Source organism: Salvelinus namaycush, chromosome 11 (assembly GCF_016432855.1).
Source record: "Salvelinus namaycush isolate Seneca chromosome 11, SaNama_1.0, whole genome shotgun sequence".
Classification (NCBI taxonomy): domain Eukaryota; kingdom Metazoa; phylum Chordata; class Actinopteri; order Salmoniformes; family Salmonidae; genus Salvelinus; species Salvelinus namaycush.
In genome coordinates this window covers 24,348,932-24,372,574 of record NC_052317.1, presented here as the reverse complement: position 1 = coordinate 24,372,574, position 23,643 = coordinate 24,348,932, and the positions used below count along the sequence as shown (strand labels likewise).

The following is a 23,643-nucleotide window of genomic DNA, read 5'->3' as shown; positions in this document are numbered from 1 at the left end:
AGACAGACAGAGAGAGAGAAAGACAGAGAGAGCGTAAGACAGACATAGAGAGCGTATGACAGACAGAAAGAGCGTAAGACAGACAGAAAGAGTGTAAGACAGAGAGAGAGAGACAGACAGACAGAGAGAGAGAGTGAGACAGAGAGAGAGAGTAAGACAGAGAGAGAGAAAGACAGACAGACAGAGAGAGTAAGACAGACAGAGAGAGTAAGAGACAGAGAGAGAGAGAGAAAGTAAGACAGACAGACAGAGAGAGAGAGAGTGAGACAGACAGACAGAGTAAGACAGACAGAGAGAGTAAGACAGACAGAGAGAGAGAGAGTGAGACAGACAGAGAGAGTAAGACAGACAGACAGAGAGAGTAAGACAGACAGAGAGAGAGAGAGTAAGACAGACAGAGAGAGAGAGAGTAAGACAGACAGAGTAAGAGACAGAGAGAGAGAGAGTGTGTGACAAACCATCACCTTCTGAGATATTAACCTAGAAGAGTCCCCTTAGCAAGCTGGTCCTAGGGCTCTGTACACAAACAAACCCCACAGAGCCACAGGACAGCAACAAAACTAAACCATGAGACCCAACTAAATCATGAGAAAACAAAAAGATAATTACTTGACACATTGGAAAGAATTAACAAAAAACAGAGCAAACTAGAATGCTATTTGGCCCTAAACAGAGAGTACACAGTGGCAGAATACCTGACCACTGTGACTGACCCAAACTTAAGGAAAGCTTTGACTATGTACAGACTCAGTGAGCATAGCCTTGTTATTGAGAAAGGCCGCCGTAGGCAGACCTGGCTCTCAAGAGAAGACAGGCTATGTGCACACTGCCCACAAAATGTGGAAACTTAGCTTGACTTCCTAACCTCCTGCCAAATGTATGACCATATTAGAGACACATATTTCCCTCAGATTACACAGACCCACAAAGAATTTGAAAACAATTCCAATTTTGATAAACTCCAATATCTATTTGGTGAAATACCACAGTGTGCTATCACAGCAGCAAGATGTGTGACCTGTTGACACGAGAAAAGGGCAACCAGTGAAGAACAAACCAGTGAAAAACAAACCAGGGAAAAACAAACCAGGGAAAAACAAACCAGGGAAAAACAAACCAGTGAAAAACAAACCAGTGAAAAACAAACCAGGGAAAAACAAACCAGTGAAGAACAAACCAGTGAAAAACAAACCAGTGAAAAACAAACCAGTGAAGAACAAACCAGGGAAAAACAAACCAGGGAAAAACAAACCAGTGAAGAACAAACCAGGGAAGAACAAACCAGGGAAGAACAACCCAGTGAAGAACAACCCAGGGAAAAACAACCCAGTGAAGAACAACCCAGGGAAAAACAACCCAGGGAAAAACAACCCAGGGAAAAACAAACCAGGGAAAAACAAACCAGGGAAAAACAAACCAGGGAAAAACAACCCAGGGAAAAACAACCCAGGGAAAAACAACCCAGGGAAAAACAAACCAGTGAAGAACAAACCAGGGAAAAACAACCCAGGGAAAAACAACCCAGGGAAAAACAACCCAGGGAAAAACAACCCAGTGAAGAACAAACCAGGGAAAAACAAACCAGGGAAAAACAAACCAGTGAAGAACAAACCAGGGAAAAACAAACCAGGGAAAAACAAACCAGTGAAGAACAAACCAGGGAAAAACAAACCAGGGAAAAACAAACCAGGGAAAAACAAACCAGTGAAGAACAAACCAGGGAAAAACAAACCAGTGAAAAACAAACCAGGGAAAAACAAACCAGGGAAAAACAAACCAGGGAAAAACAACCCAGGGAAAAACAACCCAGTGAAGAACAAACCAGGGAAGAACAACCCAGTGAAGAACAACCCAGTGAAGAACAACCCAGTGAAGAACAACCCAGTGAAGAACAACCCAGTGAAGAACAACCCAGTGAAGAACAACCCAGTGAAGAACAACCCAGTGAAGAACAACCCAGTGAAGAACAAACCAGTGAAGAACAAACCAGTTTAAATATATATTTTCCCTTTACTACTTGAACTATTTGCACATCATTACAACACTGTATACAGACATAATATGACATTTGAAATGTCTCTATTCCTTTGAAACTTTTGCAAGTGTAATGTTTACTGTTCATTTTGTATTGTTTGTTTCACTTTTGTTAATTATCTACTTCACTTGCTTTGGCAATGTAAACATATGACCAAGAGACAGAGACCGACAGAGAGAGACAGACCGAGAGAGACCGACCGAACGACCGAGACCGACTGACAGATAGATAGACAGATAGACAGAGACCAAGAGACAGAGACCGACAGAGACAGACAGACAGACAAACCAAGACCGAGAGACAGACCGAACGACCGAGACCGACTGACAGATAGATAGACAGATAGACAGAGACCAAGAGACAGAGACCGACAGAGAGAGACAGACCGAGAGAGACCGACCGAACGACCGAGACCGACTGACAGATAGATAGACAGATAGACAGAGACCAAGAGACAGAGACCGACAGACAGATAGATAGACAGATAGACAGAGACCAAGAGACAGAGACAGACCGACAGAGACAGACCGACAGAGACAGACCGAAAGAGACAGACCGACAGAGACAGACCGACAGAGACAGACCGACAGAGACAGACCGACAGAGACAGACCGACAGAGACAGACCGACAGAGACAGAGTGACAGAGACAGACCGACAGAGACAGACCGACAGAGACAGACCGACAGAGACAGACCGACAGAGACAGACCGACAGAGACAGACCGACAGAGACAGACCGACAGAGACAGACCGACAGAGACAGACCGACAGACAGAGACCAACAGAGACTGAGAGACAGACCGACAGAGACAGAGTGACAGAGACAGACCGAGAGAGACAGACCGAGAGAGACAGACCGAGAGAGACAGACCGACAGAGACAGACCGACAGAGACAGACAGACAGAGACAGACAGACAGAGACAGACCGACAGAGTGACAGAGACAGAGAGAGACAGAGAGAGACCGACAGAGAGACAGCGTGACAGAGAAAGACCGACAGAGGCTGACAGAGACCAAGAGACAAACAGAAACAGACAGAAAGAGAGAGACTGAGAGACCGACAGACCGATAGAGACAGAGTGACAGAAACAGAGTGACAGAGACAGAGAGAGACAGAGAGAGACCGACAGAGAGACAGAGTGACAGAGAAAGACCGACAGAGGCTGACAGAGACCAAGAGACAGACAGAGACCGAGAGACAGACAGACACACCGAGACAGACAGACCGAGACAGACCGAGACAGACAGACAGACAGACAGACCGAGACAGACAGACAGACAGACAGACCGAGACAGACAGAGACAGACCGACAAAGACAGACAGACAGAGACAGACAGACAGAGACAGACAGACAGAGACCGAGACAGATAGACAGAGACCGAGACAGATAGACAGAGACCGAGACAGATAGACAGAGACCGAGACAGATAGACAGAGACCGAGACAGATAGACAGAGACAGACCGAGTGACCGACAGAGAGACAGAGAGAGACAGACCGAGAGAGACAGAGAGACCGAGACAGCGAGACCGAGACAGAGAGACCGAGACAGAGAGACCGAGACAGAGAGACCGAGACAGAGAGACCGAGACAGAGAGACCGACAGAGACAGACCGACAGAGCCCCAGAGACAGACCGACAGACAGAGACCAACAGAGACTGAGAGACAGACCGACAGAGCCCCAGAGACAGACAGAGACCAACAGAGACTGAGAGACAGACCGACAGAGACAGACCGAGAGACCGACAGAGACAGACCGACAGAGCCCCAGAGACAGACCGACAGACAGAGACCAACAGAGACTGAGAGACAGACCAACAGAGACAGACCGAGAGACCGACAGAGACAGACCGACAGAGCCCCAGATACAGACCGACAGACAGAGACCAACAGAGACTGAGAGACAGACCGACAGAGACAGACCGAGAGACCGACAGAGACAGACCGACAGAGCCCCAGAGACAGACCGACAGACAGAGACCAACAGAGACTGAGAGACAGACCGACAGAGATAGACAGAGACCGAGAGACATATAGACAGAGACCGAGTGACCGACAGAGAGAGACAGACCGAGAGAGACAGAGTGACAGAGACAGAGAGAGACCGACAGAGAGACAGACAGACAGACCGAGAGAGACAGAGAGACAGATCGACAGAGATAGACAGAGACCGAGAGACAGATAGACAGAGACCGAGTGACCGACAGAGAGAGACAGACCGAGAGAGACAGAGTGACAGAGACAGAGAGAGACCGACAAAGAGACAGACAGACAGACCGAGAGAGACAGAGAGACAGACCGAGAGAGACAGAAAGAGACTGACAGAGAGACCGACAGAGGCTGACAGAGACCAAGAGACAAACAGAAACAGACAGAGACCGAGAGACAGACAGAGACCGAGAGACAGACAGAGACCGAGAGACAGACAGAGACCGAGAGAGAGACCGAGAAACAGACAGAGACCAAAAGACAGACAAACAGACAGAGACAGACAGACAGAGACAGACAGACACAGACAGACAGACACAGACAGACAGAGAGACAGAGAGACCGACAGAGAGACAGACAGAGGCCGAGAGACAGACAGAGGCCGAGAGACAGACAGAGGCCGACGAGAGAGAAACCGACGAGAGAGAAACCGAGGAGAGCGAGCACGGAGAGCGAGCACGGAGAGCGAGCATAGAGGAAAGATAGAAAAAAAGCCAGCTAGCTGCAGCTTCACAGCTGAAGTTAAACCCATTCAATTACAGCTGGATTGCGGGTAACCTCTCCACTGCCTCCTGAGAGCTCCTATAAGACACTCTGGGCATTTCTCAATATGCATAGTACCGTGCTCCACACTCTCATGCTCCGAGTGCATTCTCCGACCACGTCCTCTTGAGTACATTCTTGTGAGGACGAGTGTGGAGAACGCATAAACAATACATTTGAGAAGCAGTCGCACTCCCCCTACTGTATTACCTCACGCTTCACCTTCCCATTCACTGAACCTTCTTCCAGCCAGGACAATGGCAACAATAGACAAATCAAGAAATACACAAAGTAAACATTTGACTTCATAATTATCAGCTAGATGTGTGAATCGGAATAATCTAGCAAGCCAGCTAGTTAAACAGGCAAAAATGACCTAAAACTAATGTTATGCAAGGTAGATCTGTACATGTTTCATGGGTAGCTACAAATTCTTCATGGCTAGCCAGTTAGCCCTACTGCCTTACAGTACTCATTCACTGAACCGTCTTCAAGCCAGGACAACAATGGCAATATAGACAGAACAAGATACACACGAAGCAACTGTTTCACTTCATAACTATCAGCTAGCTGTATGTGAATCCTAATAATGTAGCTAACCAGATTGTTTAACAGGCAAAAATGACCTAAAACTAATGTTATGCAAGATAGAACAATTTTTTGTGGGTAGCTAGCTAACAATTTTTCGCGGCTATCTGGCAAGCTAACAGTACTAGTTGTTAGCCCTATTGACTTATTATGGGCTTGCTATCTATGGTACACAGGCAGGTAAAAATGGCAAGATTAACACAGCATGTATTTACTAACGTATCAAGATAAAATATTGTAGGCAACATTTCATTCCAAAGTCATTGTATTTTCTCTCGCTTCCGCTCAAATAATGTCTGCCATTGATTTCAATAAACGTTTTGTCATTTTTTATGTGGTTGCTTCATATTTCTTTGCATAGTTACCGTTGAAGCTTGCATCAAAGCATGCTTCAAAATATATATTTGAGAAGCGCCCGTCGTGCTCCATTTCGCAAACTTTGATTGGGACTCTCCCCGTGCTCCAATTTGCATGCTCAGAGCACGGTAGTATGCATTTTGAGAAACACTCTGTATATGTGTATACTCTCGTCAGCCAGGATGTGTACGCTCTGAGTTCAGCTGGAGTTCCATACCACTCACCAGTGCAGTCAAGACCAAAATAGACGGGACTTAAGGTGACCACCTAGGTCTCACATGGGGGGGTGACTGACTCACCTGTTGTGTCCTGAGGGGGGCTCTCTGAGGCGGCTGCCTCCGTCCCGTCCATGCTGCTGTCCTCCTCCTCCACAACCACTCTACCTCTGGTACGCCCCCTGAGAGAGAAAGAGAGAAAGAGAGAAAAAGAGAGAGAGAGAGAGAGAAAGAAAGAAAGAAAGAAAGAAAGAGAGAGAAAGAAAGAAAGAAAGAAAGAGAGAGAAAAAGAGAGAGAAAAAGAGAGAGAGAGAAAAAGAGAGAGAAAAAGAGAGAGAGAGAAAAAGAGAGAGAGAAAAAGAGAGAGAGAGAAAAAGAAAGAGAGAAAAAGAAAGAGAGAGAAAAAGAAAAAGAAAGAGAAAGAGAGAGAGAGAGAGAGAGAGAGAGAGAGAGAGAGAGAGAGAGAGAGAGAGAGAGAGAGAGAGAGAGAGAGAATGCTTGAGACCCACCCACTTCAACATATATATATATATCAATGAATTAGTGAGGGCACTAGAACAGTCTGCAGCAACCAGCCTCACCCTACTGGACTCAAATGTCTGCTGTTTACAGATGATCTGGTGCTTCTGTCCCCAACCAAGGAGGGCCGACAGCAGCACATAGATCTTCTGCACAGATTCTGTCAGACTTGGGCCCTGACAGTGAATCTCAATAAGACAAAAATAACGGTGTTCCAAAAAAGGTCCAGTAACCAAGACAACAAATATAATATTTATCTAGACACTGTTGCCCTAGAACCTACAAAGAATGACACCTACCTCGGCCTAAACATCAACACCATAGGTAACTTCCACAAGGCTGGGAACGATCTGAGATACAAGGCAAGAAGGGTCTTCTACGCCATCAAAAGGAACATAAAACTCAACATCCCAATTAGGATCTGGCTAGAAATACTTCAATCAGTTATCGAACCCATTGCCCTCTTTGGTTGTGAGGTCTGGGGTCCGCTAACCAACCAAGGATTCAGAAAATGGGACAAACACCCAATTGAGACTCTGCATGCAGAATTCTGCCAAAATATACTTAATGTACAACGCAAAACCCCAAAACAACGCATGCAGAGCAGAACGAGGACTATACCCACTAGTTATCAACATCCAGAAAAGAGCTATTATAATTCTAAAACCACCTAAAAGGAAGTAATGCTCACACATTCCACCACAAAGCCCTCACCTACACAGAGATTAATGTAGAGAAGAGTCCCCTCAGACAGCTGGTTCTGAGGCTCTGTTCATAAACACAAACAGACCTCCAGGACAACCAAATTATGAGAAAGTAAAGAGACAACTATTTGACACAGTGGGAAGAATCAACAAAAAAAATTAGCAAATTGGAATAACATTTTTAAAATCTTTTACCCCTTTTTCTCCCCAATTTCGTGGTATCCAATTGGTAGTTACAGTCTTGTCTCATCGCTGCAACTCCCGTACGGACTCGGGAGAGGCAAAGGTCGAGAGCCAAGCTTCCCCCGAAACACAACCCAACCAAGCCACACGGCTTCTTAACACAATGCCCGCTTAACCCAGAAGCCAGCCACACCAATGTGTTGGAGGAAACACCGTACACCTGGCTGACACAGGAGTCGCTAGAGCGTGATGGGACAAGGACATCCCTCCCGGCCAAATCCTCCCCTAAAACGGACAACGCTGGGCCAATTGTGCGCCGCCCCATGGGTCTTCTGGTCGCGGCCGGCTGCGCCAGAGCCTGGACTCGAACCAGGATCTCCAGCGACAGATAGCACTGATGCCTTAGACCACTGCACCACTCAGGAGGCCAGTTACACTTCTTAACATCCTGCCAAATGTATGACCACATTAAAGACACATATTTCCCACAGATCACAAAGACCACAAAGAATTTGAAAACATATCAAACATTGTTAAACTCCCATATCTGTCAGGCGAAATACCACAGTGTGCAATCACAGCAGAAAGATGTGTGGCCCGTTGCCATGAGAAAAGGGCAACCAGAGGAGCACAAACAACATGGTAAACATTGTAAACATTGTTTATTTTTCCTTTCATACTTAAACTACTTGCACATTGTTACAACACTGTACATAGCCAATAATATAACATTTGAAATGTCTATATTCTTTTTTAAAACCTTTGTGAGTGTAATGTTTACTAATGTTTCCCTTGTTTCTTTCCCTTTTGTTTATTGTCTATTCCATTTGCTTTGGCAATGTAAACATATGTTTCCCATGGCAATAAAGCACTTTGAATTGAGAAAGAGAAAAAAATGAGCGAGAGAGAAATTATGAGCGAGAGAAAGAGAAGGGGAGAGCAAGTAAAAGAGAGAGGGAGAAAAAGGGAGAAAAAGAGAGAAAGAAAAATAGAAAAGTTATTGTGTTGGCTTCCCTTAGGAGGCTGGTGGGAGTTGATCATGAATTAGTTAAATATAGTCACAGCTGTCACTGGTTCTTAATGGAGGCACTCAGGCCGCTGGGCAAGGCAAGGCAGAGTGGTATGTGGTGGTGCAAGCTGCTGGTACCATGGAGGGCATGGGGGTGTGGGGAGGGGGCATGGGGGTGTGGGAAGGGGGCATGGGGGTGTGGGGAGGGGGCAAGAGGTAATGGGGAGGGGTTAAGCAGGAGGAGCACGATTCTCCCCCCCCCCCGACTTTCAATGATCTTCAATATCCACTGAACAAAAAATGTTAAAAGCACCACGTAAACTGTTGGTCCCATGTCCCATGAGCTGAAATAAAAAGAGCCCAGAAAATGTTCATATGCACAAAAAAATCTTTAAAAAAGCTTATTTCTCTAAAATGTTATGCACACATTTGTTTACATCCTGTTAGTGAGCGTTTCTCCTTTGCCAAGATAATCCATCCACCTGACAGGTGTGGCATATCAAGAAGCTGATTAAACAGCATGATAATTAGACAGGTGCAACTTGTGCTGGGGACATTAAAAGGCCACTCTAAAATCCGCAGTTTTGTCACACAACACAATACCACAGATGTCTCAAGTTTTGAGGGAGCGCCCAATTGGCATGCTAACTGCAGGAATGTCCACCAGAGAAGTTAATGTTTATTTCTGTACCATAAGCCGCCTCCAACGTCGTTTTAGAGAATTTGGCAGTACGTCCAACCGGCCTCACACCCACAGACCACGTGTATGGCGTTGTGTGAGCGAGCGGTTTGCTGATGTCAACGAACGTTGTGAACAGAGTGCCCCAGGTGGAGGTGGCGTTATGTTATGGACAAGCATAAGCTACAGACTACGAACACTTTTGTAACTGCTGAACATATGCAAGCCACATTTTAACTCAATGGGAGAACACATCAGGTAAAAACAAGCCAGTGATTTATAACACAACTTAACACAAACATCATATGATCAATCTGGATGATGAGAGGTGTAATATGGACAGAGGTTGTGCTACACACAGCGACAAGCTGTAAATGAGCAGAAATGCCATATGGCTGCAGATGCAGTAGTTCAAACAGAAGGGGGACAATCAACTTTGAACCAGTCAAGTTGTATTATTATTGTCCATAGCAGTATTTGGGGGTCTATGGATGGGCCTACAGACATAGGCTAGAAAGTCACTAAATTATTTGGATCATACACACCCATGTAGTCAGGCTAAAATCATTAGGTTGCCTAGCAGAGGGAAGAAATGTCAGAATTGTATGATCTTCTCGCTATAAATGGAATTTGGCCTGACTCAGATCTGACTTGATCTCCTGTTGATCGGCCCTGAAATCCACACGGCTCCCTTTACTACATGTCTCACATCATCTAGCTTTTCCCACTCCTCACCTCTCACTTGTTTTCTAGGCTACGTCACCTTTGATGATAATGATGGCATCCTAGCTGTCAGTGACACTAGGGCAGAGTTGAAGACACACAGACAGTTGCTACAGCCACAACTCTGACACTTGCAACCAAGGTGACGTCACCTTTTCCTCTTTTTATTTAAACCAACGGTCTGCAAAGCAAAGTTAACACATCAATGAAGAGTGCAGAGTGCATAAAGCACACCCCACACACACAGCAGAGGAGATCTGTCAGTGTCAGCGTCCTCCAGTAGGAGTTGTTTTAACCCAATCTGAGAGCCACCATGTCGAGTCGATGTGATAATTGTCATGGATTAAATTAAACAGCGCCACGCACAGTGGGCCTGCTAAATTGAAGAGCAAACAGTCCAAATGAGAGCAGCCAGCGTTTCTCTGGGGTAGTGGGGAGGATGCAGTGGGAGGGGGGTAATTTTCGATGCCACTGGAGAGAGAAATCACAATGGGCCAGATGCCAAGTCAACTCCTCCCTCCAGATGACTTCCCACTCCAGATAAGAAGCAACAAGATGGAAGCCTAAAAGACACAGTTCAAGCTTCTGCACGGGCAGGAAAAAAATTAAAGAGAAAAAAAAACAACCACACTAACTGAAAGTACCAAATCAATACATGATTAATGAAGAAGACACTAGAGAGCCCTGATCTTTTTTCCAGAAACGAGGCCTAGTCATGGCCACAAATATTTAAGCAAGGGTCCATTAAGGCCCAATATAGGCCCAGGTCTAATAAAGCACAGTGATGAGAGCTCCATCCATAATGTTCTAATCTACAGTTAAAGGGGAAAACCAAGGGGCAGGAGCATCCCTGTGATGACGGCATGGGGTGTAGAGTAGCCGACACCAGGATTAAAAATGCATCACTGTTCCAAGACATCTCAAGCTCCTCTCTGTCTGGGAGGCGGTAAGGGGCTTCTCTGGTGCCCAACAACGTCTGCAGCAGAGAGATACATCTGTTTGAGGACAGTCCAGCTGTCTGATATCAGCCATATTCAGATCATAGGTAGTACACACAAACCATAAAGTTACCCTGTATTAAGTGGCTGATACATCTGATCTGACATCACTACACTGGCATGAATATCACCTTCTCCACAATTACCAGGGCTGCCTAATTATTAACCAAGGTATTTTTATATGATGAGCAGCAGATACATAACAGTATCTGACATATAGACTAAGCAGACGCAACTGCATAGCATCATAAGCGTGTCTGTGACCATTCCCAGCGTGGTGTGCCTACAGTGGTGTCCATATGCTCTCATGTAGCCTTTTCTTTTCACTTTTCTTTAAAAAGGTGCAATACACAGAAATCACTCCACCATTTTCTGGTTGTTAAAATTTCTATTTCAGTTTGTGACAAAACAAGCAATGTATAGTGTAGAGAGTCATTGTACCATCTAAATGCTGTGAAATATCTTTTCAATAACCAAAATCTAGTATTTTCAGCTGGTGTACAGAACCAAAAGTAGAAAACGCAAAAAAGAAACTTAAAGCTGCATTATGCAACTTTTTTGCCGACCCAACCAAATTCAAATAGAAATGTGAGTTATACATCTGAAACCAAGTCTAAGAAGCAATAGATAAGGTGGATGACAACCAACCCAGTCTCGAAATCAAACAATTTCTAACTTCTAAAGGCCCTCAAACTCAACTCTGGTCCTTGAATCCAGTTCCACTGCATTTTTTCATGTTCCCTCTAATCAGGAACTGATTTTTTTACTCAAAAGTACTTGTTAAATTTTTTCAGGGAAATTTTAAAATTCACACACTTGGAGGACTCACTAAACACAAATGCTTCATTTGTAAATTAAAGTCAGAGTGTTGGAGTGTTCCCCTGGCTATCCATAAATAAATAATCCAAGAAAAATTGTGTTACCTGGAATTTTAAATTATTAATACATTTACTTTTGCTTTTGATATTTCATTTACTTTTGATACTTAAGTATATTTAAAACCAAATACTTAGACTTTTACTCAAGTAGTATTTTACTGGGTGATTTTCACTTTTACTTGAGTCATTTTCTATTAAGGTATCTTTACTTTTACTAAAGTAGGACAATTTAGTACTTCTTCCACCACTGCAAAATAGTGCCCGGTTGATATATGTTGCAAAGACAATACAGTATCAATAGCACTAGACTAAAAATGTTAATTCTCCTGATATGAACACTTCACATCTTACTCTTCTTGCAAAAACAACATGGTAATAAATAACTTGGGGTATAAACCAAAAGCATCCCCTCCCCCTCATTTAAGGATGCTGCCTGAGATGCAAAATTTGTTAATAATTAAAAATATTTTGTGTGATTAATTGCATTATCTGATAGCGTTCAAAATACACTTAAAACTTTAAATACATAATCTATGCAGCTAAATGCAATGCAATGTCAAAACAGGTTGACATTGCAATTTAAAAAGTGTGCTTTATCAATTTACCCGATTTTGCTAACCGTTACTTTGGATAAAATCAAGACTTAGATTCTTGTAATGGTTTTTGTGTAAAGAATCTTAAATTACAGTTCAATTTGAGCAAATTGAGAATTTGAGATGAATTACAACACATCCTGCTATTAACTCGATTACACATTTTATAATAGTTTGACAGCCCTAGTAATAATACATACTTCCCTCCACCGTCCCAGGGGTCAGCTCATTCTGGGAAATACAACCAAACCATAGATATCAGGCCTAGGCTATGTATTCCTTGGATCCATTGCATGCTGTAAAACAATGGGACCTATGACATGCTATGCTTTGCCACTCCCACCAACCAACCTATCAGCTCATGTGACCTAGACCGGAATGGTCTCAGCTGTCCTTATAGCCATACAATAAACATATCATTTTAATTATTGATTGATTGACTAATTTCCTCTGGGGTCAACATATTAGGATATTGAGGATATGGAGTGTGTGAGCAGAGAGTTAGGTACCTTGTAGGCATCATAATAGACAGAAGGGCTCCCTGAGCTGCATTATGTGTTGCCATGGAAATGACGAAGGAGGCCGGTTGGTACTGCTGCATACAATAAAACCTGGGAAAGCTTGTGTGCTCAAGTTTCCTGGATTTATACCATTGTTCAGTATGCAGAATAGCTCTAGATAACAGCATCTGCTAAATGAGATCTTTGCCTGATGCTTTGGATAGTATCTGTGTAATGTTTTAAGAGCTTTTGGGGCAGCGGAATAGCCACTAGCTCATAGTTCCAACCAGATAAGCAAAATGCAGGCTAACTGCACACAAGACTGACTATTGTTTGTGATGACTCGGGCAAGTCTATGTCTACTGTACATGAGAGAAAGTCTACTTTCACAGGCGTCTTATGATCAATAGCAATTGTTAAGAAATGGAGGGTAAACAACATACTTCTTCCTGGTCTTGGATGTAGTTGTGGGTGGCGCCTGGGGTACGATGGTGGTGGCAGCATCCTTGCGAGGTCTGCCCCTGGGGCGCTTGTCTGTCTGGGCAGGGCTTCCTGTGGATGTGGCCCCTGCACTAACAGAGGGCAGCGAGGGTCCCTGGTCAGAGGGCTCCACAGTCTTATCCTCTGATGACATTCTTCTCAAAGGAAGGAAGAGATGGGGAGAGTGGCATCAGTAGACAATCATGCCTGGTTAGAAATATAGGTTACTTGATGTACTTTGCAATCAGTGTGTGAATAAGACGTGCTGCTCTTCAGGACAATTTATCACATTGCCTGAAATGTTGAACACAATCAATTCCTACAGATCCCATTTTTCCAGATATGCTACTCGAGGAAATGCCTAAAATGGACCTCTGACCTTTCTAGGTGTCCTTAAAAAAAGGTATTCTCATCTGAGGAAATGTTCAACCTATTCTTGAGTGTTATCGATGTTACTACTATGTCCTTTCCTGAGCTACCTACCACCACGCTGTGATCTGTCTCTGTCTGGATGACCGTTCGTCCTTCCATGCCTTGCTTGTGTTCTTGTCTTCCTCTCCTTTCAGCCTCTGAAGTTGCCTCTACTTACCACTGAAATAAGCTTGCTCTATATGTTTACTTCCCTGTGGATTAGTTAGTGTTCTCCACTGTGGTTCTGTTCTGTATCATTTTTTAACAGTACGATAGGACACTGTAAACCAGTAGGCCTATTTGTTTTATTGTGACAAACACTGAGAACAAAAAAAAAGTCATTTGTATTGACTTTTCAGCTCAGCTTTAGTCTTACTGTGTCTGTTAAAGATGTAATTCCTGTCTTTCGAAGGGCACGTCTGACGACCTTTCCCCTCAGACAGTTGAGGAGTCATTCAACCTCAAAAAGCACAGACGATTGACACCCACCATCTGGATTGTTCTGAAATGGTTTCTGTTAGTAACATAAGCATTCCTGCAATATTGTTTTGTTGAGAGAAATTAAGCTAATTGGTTTGACCCAAATTGGCAATTTTAATTTATAGTATTCATATAATACTCAGGAAATGGTTTTGTTGGTCACTGTTTCAAATGCTAACTTTTTTGCATTTGTGGCACAAATCCAAAGCAAGTCAATGGTATTAGCATTTTCGTGCTTAATGTCCAAATCTAAAGTATCAAAACATATATTGTGTAACTAACTCAATGACGTTACTTATAGATGATTTGGATATGAAGCGCCAAAATGCTAATATAGCTACAATTGCATTGCATTGGATTTGTGCCACAAATTCTAAAAAGGTAGCATTTGAAATAGTGGCCAGTTAAACAAAACCAAAGCATGGGTTGCTGTCATACCTGGTCTATAAACAAACCAATGTCATTTTGTAATTTAGGTGAAGTCTCTCTGGGGGGGGGGGTCTATACAAAAGTATGTGGACACCCCTACAAATTAGTGGATTTGGCCATTTCAGCCACAAATGTTGCTGACAGGACGATAAATCGAACACACAGCCATGCAATGTCCATAGACAAACATTGGCAGTAGAATAGTCTTACTGAAGAGCTCAGTGACTTTCAACGTGGCACCGTCATAAGATGCCAACAACCCAACAAGTCAGTTCGTCAAATTTGTGCCCTGCTATAGCTGCCCCGTTCAACTGTAAGTGCTGTTATTGTGAAGTGGAAACTTCTAGGAGCAACAATGGCTCAGCCTCGAAGTGGTAGGCCACACAAGCTCACAGAACGGGACCATGAGTGAGTAAATAGCGCGTACAAATAGTCTGTCCTCGGTTGCGACACTCACTACCGAGTTGCAAACTGCCTCTGGAAGCAACATCAGCACAATAACTATTTGTCGGGAGCTTCATTAAATGGGTTTCCATGGCCGAGCAGCTGCACACAAGCCTAAGATCACCATGCGCAATGCCAAGCGTTGGCTGGAGTGGTGTAAAGCTCACCGCCATTGGACTCTGAAGCAGTGGAAATGTGTTCTCTGGAGTGATGAATCACTCTTCACCATCTGGCAGTCCGACAGACGAATCTGGGTTTGGAGGAGGCCCGGAGAACGCTACCTGCCCCAATGCATAGTGCCAAATGTAAAGTTTGGTGGACGAGGAATAATGGTCTGGGGCTGTTTAAGGTTCAGGCTAGGCCCCTTAGTTCCAGCGAAGGGATATCTTAACGCTACAGCATACAATGACATTCTAGACGATTCTGTGCTTCCAACTTTGGGGCAACAGTTTGGGGAAGGCCCTTTCCTGTACAAGCATGACAATGTCCCTGTGCACAAAGCAAGGTCCATACAGAAATGGTTTGTCGATATAGGTGTGGAAGAACTTGACTGGCCTGCACAGAGCCCTGACCTCAACCGCATCGAACACCTTTGGGATGAATTGGAACGCCGACTACGAGGCAGGCCTAATTGCCCAACAATAGTGCCTGACCTCACTAATGCTTGTGGCTGAATGGAAGCAAGTCCCCACAGCAATGTTCCAACATCCAGTGGAAAGCCTTCTCATCTGAGTGGAGGCTGTTATAGCAGCAAAGGGGGGGACCAACTCCATATTAATGCCCATGATTTTGGAATGAGATATTCAACCAGCAGGTGTCCACATAATTTTGGTCATGTAGTGTGTGTGTGTGTGTGTATGAATATGCAGTACCAGTCAAAAGTTTGGACACACCTACTCATTCAAGGGTTTTTTATTTTTACTATTTTATACACACATTATTCATAAAAACTATGAAATAACCCATATGGAATCATGTTGTAACCAAAAAAGTTGTTAACCAAATACATTTTAGATTCTTCAAAGTAGCCACCCTTTGCCTTGATGACAGCATTGCACACTCTTGGCATTCTCTCAACCAGCTTCACCTGGAATGCTTTTCCAACATCTTGAAGGAGTTCCCACATATGCTGAGCACTTGTTGGCTGCTTTTCCATCACTCTACGGTCCAACACATCCCAAACCATCTCAATTGGGTTGAGGTCGGGTGATTGTGGAGGCCAGGTCATCCGATGCAGCACTCCATCACTCTCCTTCTTGGTCAAATAGCCTGTGGAGGTGTGTTGGGTCATTGTCCTGTTGAAAAACAAATGAAAGTCTCTCGAAGCACAAACTAGATGGGATGGTGTATCGCTGCAGAATGGTGTGGTAGCCATGCTGGATAAGTGTACCTTGAATTCTAATTAAATCACTGACAGTGTCACCAGCAAAGCACCCCCACACCTCCTCCTCCAGATTTCACTTGTCTAATGTCCATTGCTCATGTTTCTTGGCCCAAGCAAGTCTCTTCTTATTATTGGTGTCCTTCACGTGTCTGATACTTGAACTCTGTGAAGCATTTATTTGGGCTGCAATCTGAGATGCAGTTAACTCCAATGAACTTATTCTCTGCAGCAGAGGTAACTCTGGGTCTTCCTTTCCTGTGGCAGTCCTCATGAGAGCCAGTTTCATCATAGCACTTGGTTTTTGCGACTGCACTTGAAGAAACTTTCAAAGTTCTTGAAATTTTCCTGATTGACTGACCTTCATGTCTTAAAGTAACGATGGACTGTTGTTTCGCTTCACTTATGAGCTGATAACAAGGCACACCTGTTAATTGAAATGCATTACAGGTGACTGACTACCTCATGAAGCTTGCTGAAAATGCCAAGAGTGTGCGAAGCTGTCATCAATGCAAAGGGTGGCTACTTTGAAGAATCTCAAATAGAAAATATATTTTGATTTGTTTAACACTTTTTTGGTTTCTACCTGATTCTATGTGTTATTTCATAGATTGTATGTCTTCACTATTAAATCTATAAATGTAGAAAATAGTCAAAATAAAGAAAAACCCTGGAATGAGTAGGTGTGTCCAAACTTTTGACTGGCACTGTATATACAACAATGTTATCACCAAATACTAATTTCACTGAACATGTGGAAAAAAACATCACCAAATCCACTGAGAATACATGATTAGAGGATGAAAAAACAATACTCTGAACTGCAGCTCTATACTAGTAGTCTGAAATAAACTGATATTATATACTCGTTGTTGGTATGGGATGTGGGGTTTCCATGGGTAGTTTGACAAATTCTTTGGATTCCTCATGTCTTACTCATGTTAGAAAAAGGTATGGTCAAAATTGGATGTTAGGATTAATATATTAAATAATTAATTGAAACGAAATTGTCCATTTTAATTCATAGGTACTAATTATCTTCATTTTTCAGAGATAAAATTATATTTCAACAAAATATTATTGCTTATCTTATGTTTCTACCTACAGAAACGATTTCAGAACAATCTGAGACGGTGGGTATCATGGCTTGCTGAAATAACATCGAACGACCTGGAAGCAAGCTGCCAATGGGACACGGCCTCTTCCTGGAACTTGCCTACCTTACCGGATCCATCCCTCCACTGCATTGTATCTTGCTCTGCATCATCAGGGGGACCTCACACTGAATTTAAGATTTTGATCAACTACCTGTGCGAGATGAGCCTTTTCCAAGACTGTGAGCCTATATTTGCCCTCTGTTGGTGTCCAACACAGTCTTTATTGTGTGAGAAGTTCACGCTAGGACTAGATGTAGTGTAGCCAATGGGAGAGAAAGCATCAGGTGAATATCACAGCAGCAATTCAGTGAGCTTGGAGTTGTCCGAAATCGTTTAGGCTGCTGCACAATGTGCATCCCGACTGGATGGTTTTTGGTAAGCTAATTGCCTACCGTCTAGCTACCATTCTTACAACGCAATCAAAGCAACCCAAAATGTGGTCTTTGTGTTACACAATCAAGTAGGCTGATACATTCTGTGCCCCTGCCTGGCTACAGAGCAATAGGCTTGACAGCCAGCTTGAACATGTAAACATTGAGAACACATCAATGACATATATGAATTCTGGAAATACAAATGTTCACTATAGCCTGGAAACATTCCGCTAAGGTTCTCTACATGCCAGAATGTTGAATAAAAGTACACATTTCTATCACCTGAAGCATCCACACAACCATGTAACCACTTGCACAAGCTTGGCCAGTATGCTTGTGTCGCATGCATGTATTTACATTGTGTGCGCATGCTGCATATGACAGATCTGAACACACTACCAGCTTTTGAAATATTGTTTTAATAATACTTCCTGTGGGTATATTGTCTAAAATGTCAACCCGAAAAAGGACCAACCACACAGACAACCAGCAGTGTAAGTTCAGATGTCATTTTATTCAACATTCTGACTTGTAGAGTCCCTAAGAAGAGAGGACCATCTTCAGACAAACTATAATGTCCCAGATGTTCGTGGATTTATAAATTCACCCATCTGGTCCCCATGCAAACTATAGCTCTACTTAGCCAACAACCACAATTAGGAGAGGCACAAGTGAATGGCCAAAAGGTGGGTAGTGAAGTGGATCCACGACAGGCTAAAAAGTGGAATCAAAAGTGTGGTGAGCAATTATAGTAAACAGACTAAACATATGTAATTGAAAGTTAATCAATGTTTCATTCATTTCAACACAAATACTACATTATTATTAAAGTACTTTTGTTTCATAAGGCAGCAGGCACAGTTGGGACCCCAAAGACAAGTGGGCTACCTTTGTTACACTAGAGCACAAAGCAACTGCATGCTCAAGTCAGCCAAATCTAGCTAGCAATACTAGCTAGGTGCTTTGTAGTCTTTGTTTGGCTATTACATGACATTGCAAATGAGGAGAAAGATGTGCCTACTAGCAAGACTGGTGATATCCCAATTGGTGGGATACAATGTGACACACGGGGACATTAGATGATAAATGTATTTGATATGACAAATGGGATGCCACTCACCAGATAGCTAGTTAGCTACGCTAGTCGTTTAGCTAACTAAACGCACATTTCAATGATCCAGTTAACATTGGTAAACATCAACATATTGTTTAGTTGACATATAGGCTGGCTGGCTTGGGTTTTTATAATATGCTTAACTTCAAAGTCAAATCACTCACGATTCCACAGCTGCCTACTAAGTTAGCTAGCTAACTACAGTACCAAGCTAGCATGTGCATCAAAGGTTTTGGCTAGCAAATCAACTACCCTGCTTGTTAGCTACTCAAAGTTAGCTAGTTAGGTAGCTAAATTTCGATAAATAACGTTCGCAATTTCTTTGATATGAGACCACATATAAAATAAATGTATACCGAGATCATAACTGTTTCTAGCCAACGTTATCTAGCTGGACAACTATAGCTAGCTAACGTTAACTTAGCTAGTAGTTCACAGGTACGAGGTTAGCTAACGTTACCTAGTTAGATAACTACATAACATTACACTATGTTCAGAAGCAACAGCATAGGTGGTCCAAAGGACACGTTGGCCTTGTATTTTAGCCACAACTCAAGTATTCACGTGTCTAATAATGTATTTTCAATCAGAAAATATGGATAGTTTGGCTGATTCGCTACTGTAATGTCGAACGTTGTGTTGGACGTTCGGACCAAACAAGGCGGCGACAAAAACCCTCGAGCTCTACACAGACCGCTGCAAAGCCGAAAAAAATAAGGTTGCTAGCTACCGAGTACATGATGAAATACCAAGGTAGATGACAACTTACCTTTCAACCCTATGAATAGTAGGTTATTTTCTTCATGTCCAAAATTGTAAGCGATATTGCTATAGTTATATCACTTTGTAGTTAGTGTATTTATGACGCTGAATGAATGATATAGCCAGCTAACTAGCTGTCTTCTGTCCAACGATAAGTATAAGTAGCAAGCTAGGTGGCCACACTAGTTACTAAGGCAATACCACCGCAGTTCTCAAATATTGAACGTTAACGTCGCCCATTTGAAGGATGCTAAAATGTAAATCCAGTAGAGATCAGCTTCATTGCACACGCATGACGGATCACTTTTCCTTCTCCAAATGACAGCTGTCGTCGCACAAATAAAATGTTTAGCTAGCTAGCACAGTTAATGTTTAATACAGGGAAAATGTGTAATATCCGTAATCCAAGGCAGACAAACTCCAAACAGTCTTTAGGATAAAACGACACAATCTTCACAAGTAAGCCAACGCTTACGACAAAAATAAACGATGAAATGGCTAGTTTGCTGCTGGCTCCGAGCGTTCGCTTCGCTTGCCAACTGGTTCTTTTTTTCTTCAGCCGCCACAGAGTAGAGCGAGCTGACAAGCCGGAAAGACTAACCTAAGAGTTTAGCAAAACATAAAAACATTTTTTTTTTTTTACACTATAATAAAAATACGGACGGTGGCTAAATGACGACGTCTATCTTTAATGTAAAAAAATATATAAGTTATATCCTGGTGACTCTTTACAGTGGCCACGTTTAAAGCGACACCGAATAACCTCCTATTGGACTCCGAAAAATATAGGTCCAACATATAGCTGCATAAATCGAAGAGATACACTTGGAGATGTAATGGTTACCAATATGATTTTACTATTTTCAGTTGTATTATGAATCTTAAAACGCCCTCAATTAAATGCAATATCCATATTTAAAAAAATGTAAAATCCTAAATACTCCCTGACCCCGCGGAGGAATATGGCATTTTTAATAAATACGGAAAGTGTATCGGATACTTCTAAAAGGTGGCACTCTGATGATTCCCGATGGAACGGACTGCAGTGGGCATTGTTTTTATACCATAGTACCACAGAGTTTCTAAACCGTCTTTGATAGTTCTAGTAGCCTATACCACAGAGTATGCATTAAATTGACAAGCTACTCTAGTCAAGTGTCTGCTCTAACAATGAAAATACATTTCTTTAAAAAATAGAAGGCAGTTGGGAGGAGTCAAAATCAGGTGGGACCATTCTAGCCAATGAGGGCAGATACCAATGACTCCTGAGTGGCGCAGCGGTCTAAGGCACTGCATCTCAGTGCTAGAGGTGTCACTACAGACACCCTGGTTCAAAGCCGGCCATGATTGGGAGTCCCATAGGGCGGCACACAATTGGCCAAGTGTCGGTGTAGGCCGTCATTGTAAATAAGAATTTGTTCTTAACTGACTTGCATAGTTAAATAAGATACTCGGCCTTGTTGGTGGTTGAAGATATCCCTCTAGTGGTGTGGGGGCTGTGCTTTGGCAAAGTGGGTGGGGTTATATCCTTCCTGTTTGGTCCTGTCCGGGGGTATCATCGGATGGGGCCACAGTGTCTCCTGACCCCTCCTGTCTCAGCCTCCAGTATTTATGCTGCAGTAGTTTATGTGTTGGGGGGCTAGGGTCAGTTTGTTATATCTGGAGTACTTCTCCTGTCTTATCCGGTGTCCTGTGTGAATTTAAGTATGCTCTCTCTAATTCTCTCTTTCTCTCTCTCGGAGGACCTGAGCCCTAGGACCATGCCTCAGGACTACCTGGCATGATGACTCCTTGCTGTCCCCAGTCCACCTGGCCGTGCTGCTGCTCCAGTTTCAACTGTTCTGCCTGCGGCTATGGAACCCTGACCTGTTCACCGGACGTGCTACCTGTCCCAGACCTGCTGTTTTCAACTCTCTAGAGACCGCAGGAATGGGGAGGGGTTGTATTTTCCCTCTCGGCAGGTGTCTAGGTGCCTTGCACTGGGCGAACACCGAGCAGGAGGAAACATACACCCTCACGTCCTTAGCTAAAGTGGGCCACCAGTACTTCCCACTAAGACAGCGCACTGTCCGACCGATGCCAGGATGACCAGAGGAGGGTGACGTGTGAGCCCAACAGATCAATCGATCACGAACATCAGACGGAACGTACTTATGTCCAACTGGACACTGGGTGAGAGTGGGCTCCGCACATAATGCCCGCTCGATGTCCGCATCAACCTCCCATACCACCGGTGCCACCAGGCAAGAAGCCGGAAGTATGGGAGTGGGATCCGTGGACCGCTCCTCTGTGTCATACATCCGGGACAGTGCGTCTGCCTTAGCGTTCTGGGAACCTGGTCTGTAGGATAGAGTGAACACAAAACGGGTGAAAAACATGGCCCACCTTGCCTGGCGAGGGAGGATTTATTCTCCTCGCCGTCCAGATGTACTCCAGATTGGTCAATTGGTCAGGTCAGTCCAAATGAGAAAAGGGTGTTTAGCCCCCTCAAGCCAATGCCTCCACCTTTTCAGAGCCCCGACAACAGCCAACAGCTCCCGCTCCCCACATCATAGTTTCACTCTGCCGGGCTTAGCTTCTTCGAAAATAACGCACAGGGGCGGAGCTTTGGTGGCGTACCCGGGCGCTGAGACTGCACAGCTCCTATCCCAGCCTCGGACGCGTCCACCTCTACTATGAACACTAAGGGGGGATCAGGATGAGCCAACACCGGAGCCGAGGTAAACAGAGCCTTCAGGTGAACAAAAGCCCTGTCCGCCCCAGCTGACCACTGCAGTCGCACCGGTCCCCCCTTCAGCAAAGAGGTAATGGGAGCCGCTACCTGACCAAAGCCGCGGATAAACCTCCGGTAGTAGTTAGCAAACCCTAAGAACCGCTGCACCTCCTTTACAGTGATTGGAGTTGGCCAATTACGCACGGCTGAAATGCGGTCATTCTCCATCTCCACCCCTGACTCGGACAGGCGGTACCCTAGGAAGGAGACGCACTGTTAGAAGAACAGACATTTCTCAGCCTTAACGTACAGGTCATGCTCCAACAGTCGACCAAGCACCTTGCGCACCAGAGACACATGCTCGGTGCGTGTAGCGGAGTATATTAGAATGTCATCTATATACACCACTACACCCTGCCCATGCAGGTCGCTGAGAATCTCGTCTACAAAGGATTGGAAGACGGATGGAGCATTCATCAACCCGTACGGCATGACGAGGTACTCATAGTGCCCAGAGGTGGTACTAAATGCCGTCTTCCACTCATCCCCCTCCCGGATACACACCAGGTTGTAAGCCCTCCTGAGATCCAATTTGGTGAAGAAGCGCGCCCCATGCAATGACTGGGAAGCGGGTAACTATACTTCACCGTGATCTGATTTAAACCTCGATAGTCAATGCACGGGCGTAAACCTCCATCCTTCTTCTTCACAAAAAAGAAACTCGAGGAGGCAGGTGAAGTGGAAGGCCGAATGTATCCCTGTCCCAGAGATTCGGTGACATATGTTTCCATAGCCGCCGTCTCCTCCTGTGACAGAGGATACACGTGACTACTGGGAAGTGCTGCATCTACCAGGAGATCTATCGCACAATCCCCCCGTCGATGGGGTGGTAGTTGAGTCGCCTTCCTTTTACATAAGGCAAGAGCCAAATCGGCATATTCAGGGGGGATGTGCATGGTGGAGACCTGGTTTGGACTCTCCACCGTAGTTGCACCTATGGAAACACCTATTCACCTCCCTGAACACTGACGTGACCATCCCTTGAGAGCCTTCTGTTGCCACGAAATAGTGGGGTCATGATAGGCCAACCAGGGAAGTCCCAACACCACAGGAAACGCAGGAGAATCGATCAGGAAGAGACTAATTCTCTCCTCATGACCCTC

General features: G+C 44.1%; 1 protein-coding gene across 1 annotated transcript in view; it reads right to left on the bottom strand.

The window, feature by feature from the left end:
• Positions 1–8,556, bottom strand: part of LOC120055304 (histone-lysine N-methyltransferase 2C-like) — a 112,808-nt gene extending 104,252 nt beyond the window's left edge. The window contains exons 1-3 of the mRNA XM_039003179.1: positions 8,503–8,556; positions 7,160–7,182; positions 6,034–6,131 (exon numbers count right to left, since the gene is read on the bottom strand). Coding sequence (XP_038859107.1) covers positions 6,034–6,131; positions 7,160–7,182; positions 8,503–8,556 — 175 coding nt within the window. The remainder of the gene's footprint in view (positions 1–6,033; positions 6,132–7,159; positions 7,183–8,502) is intronic.
• Between the last annotated feature and the right edge of the window lie 15,087 nt (positions 8,557–23,643).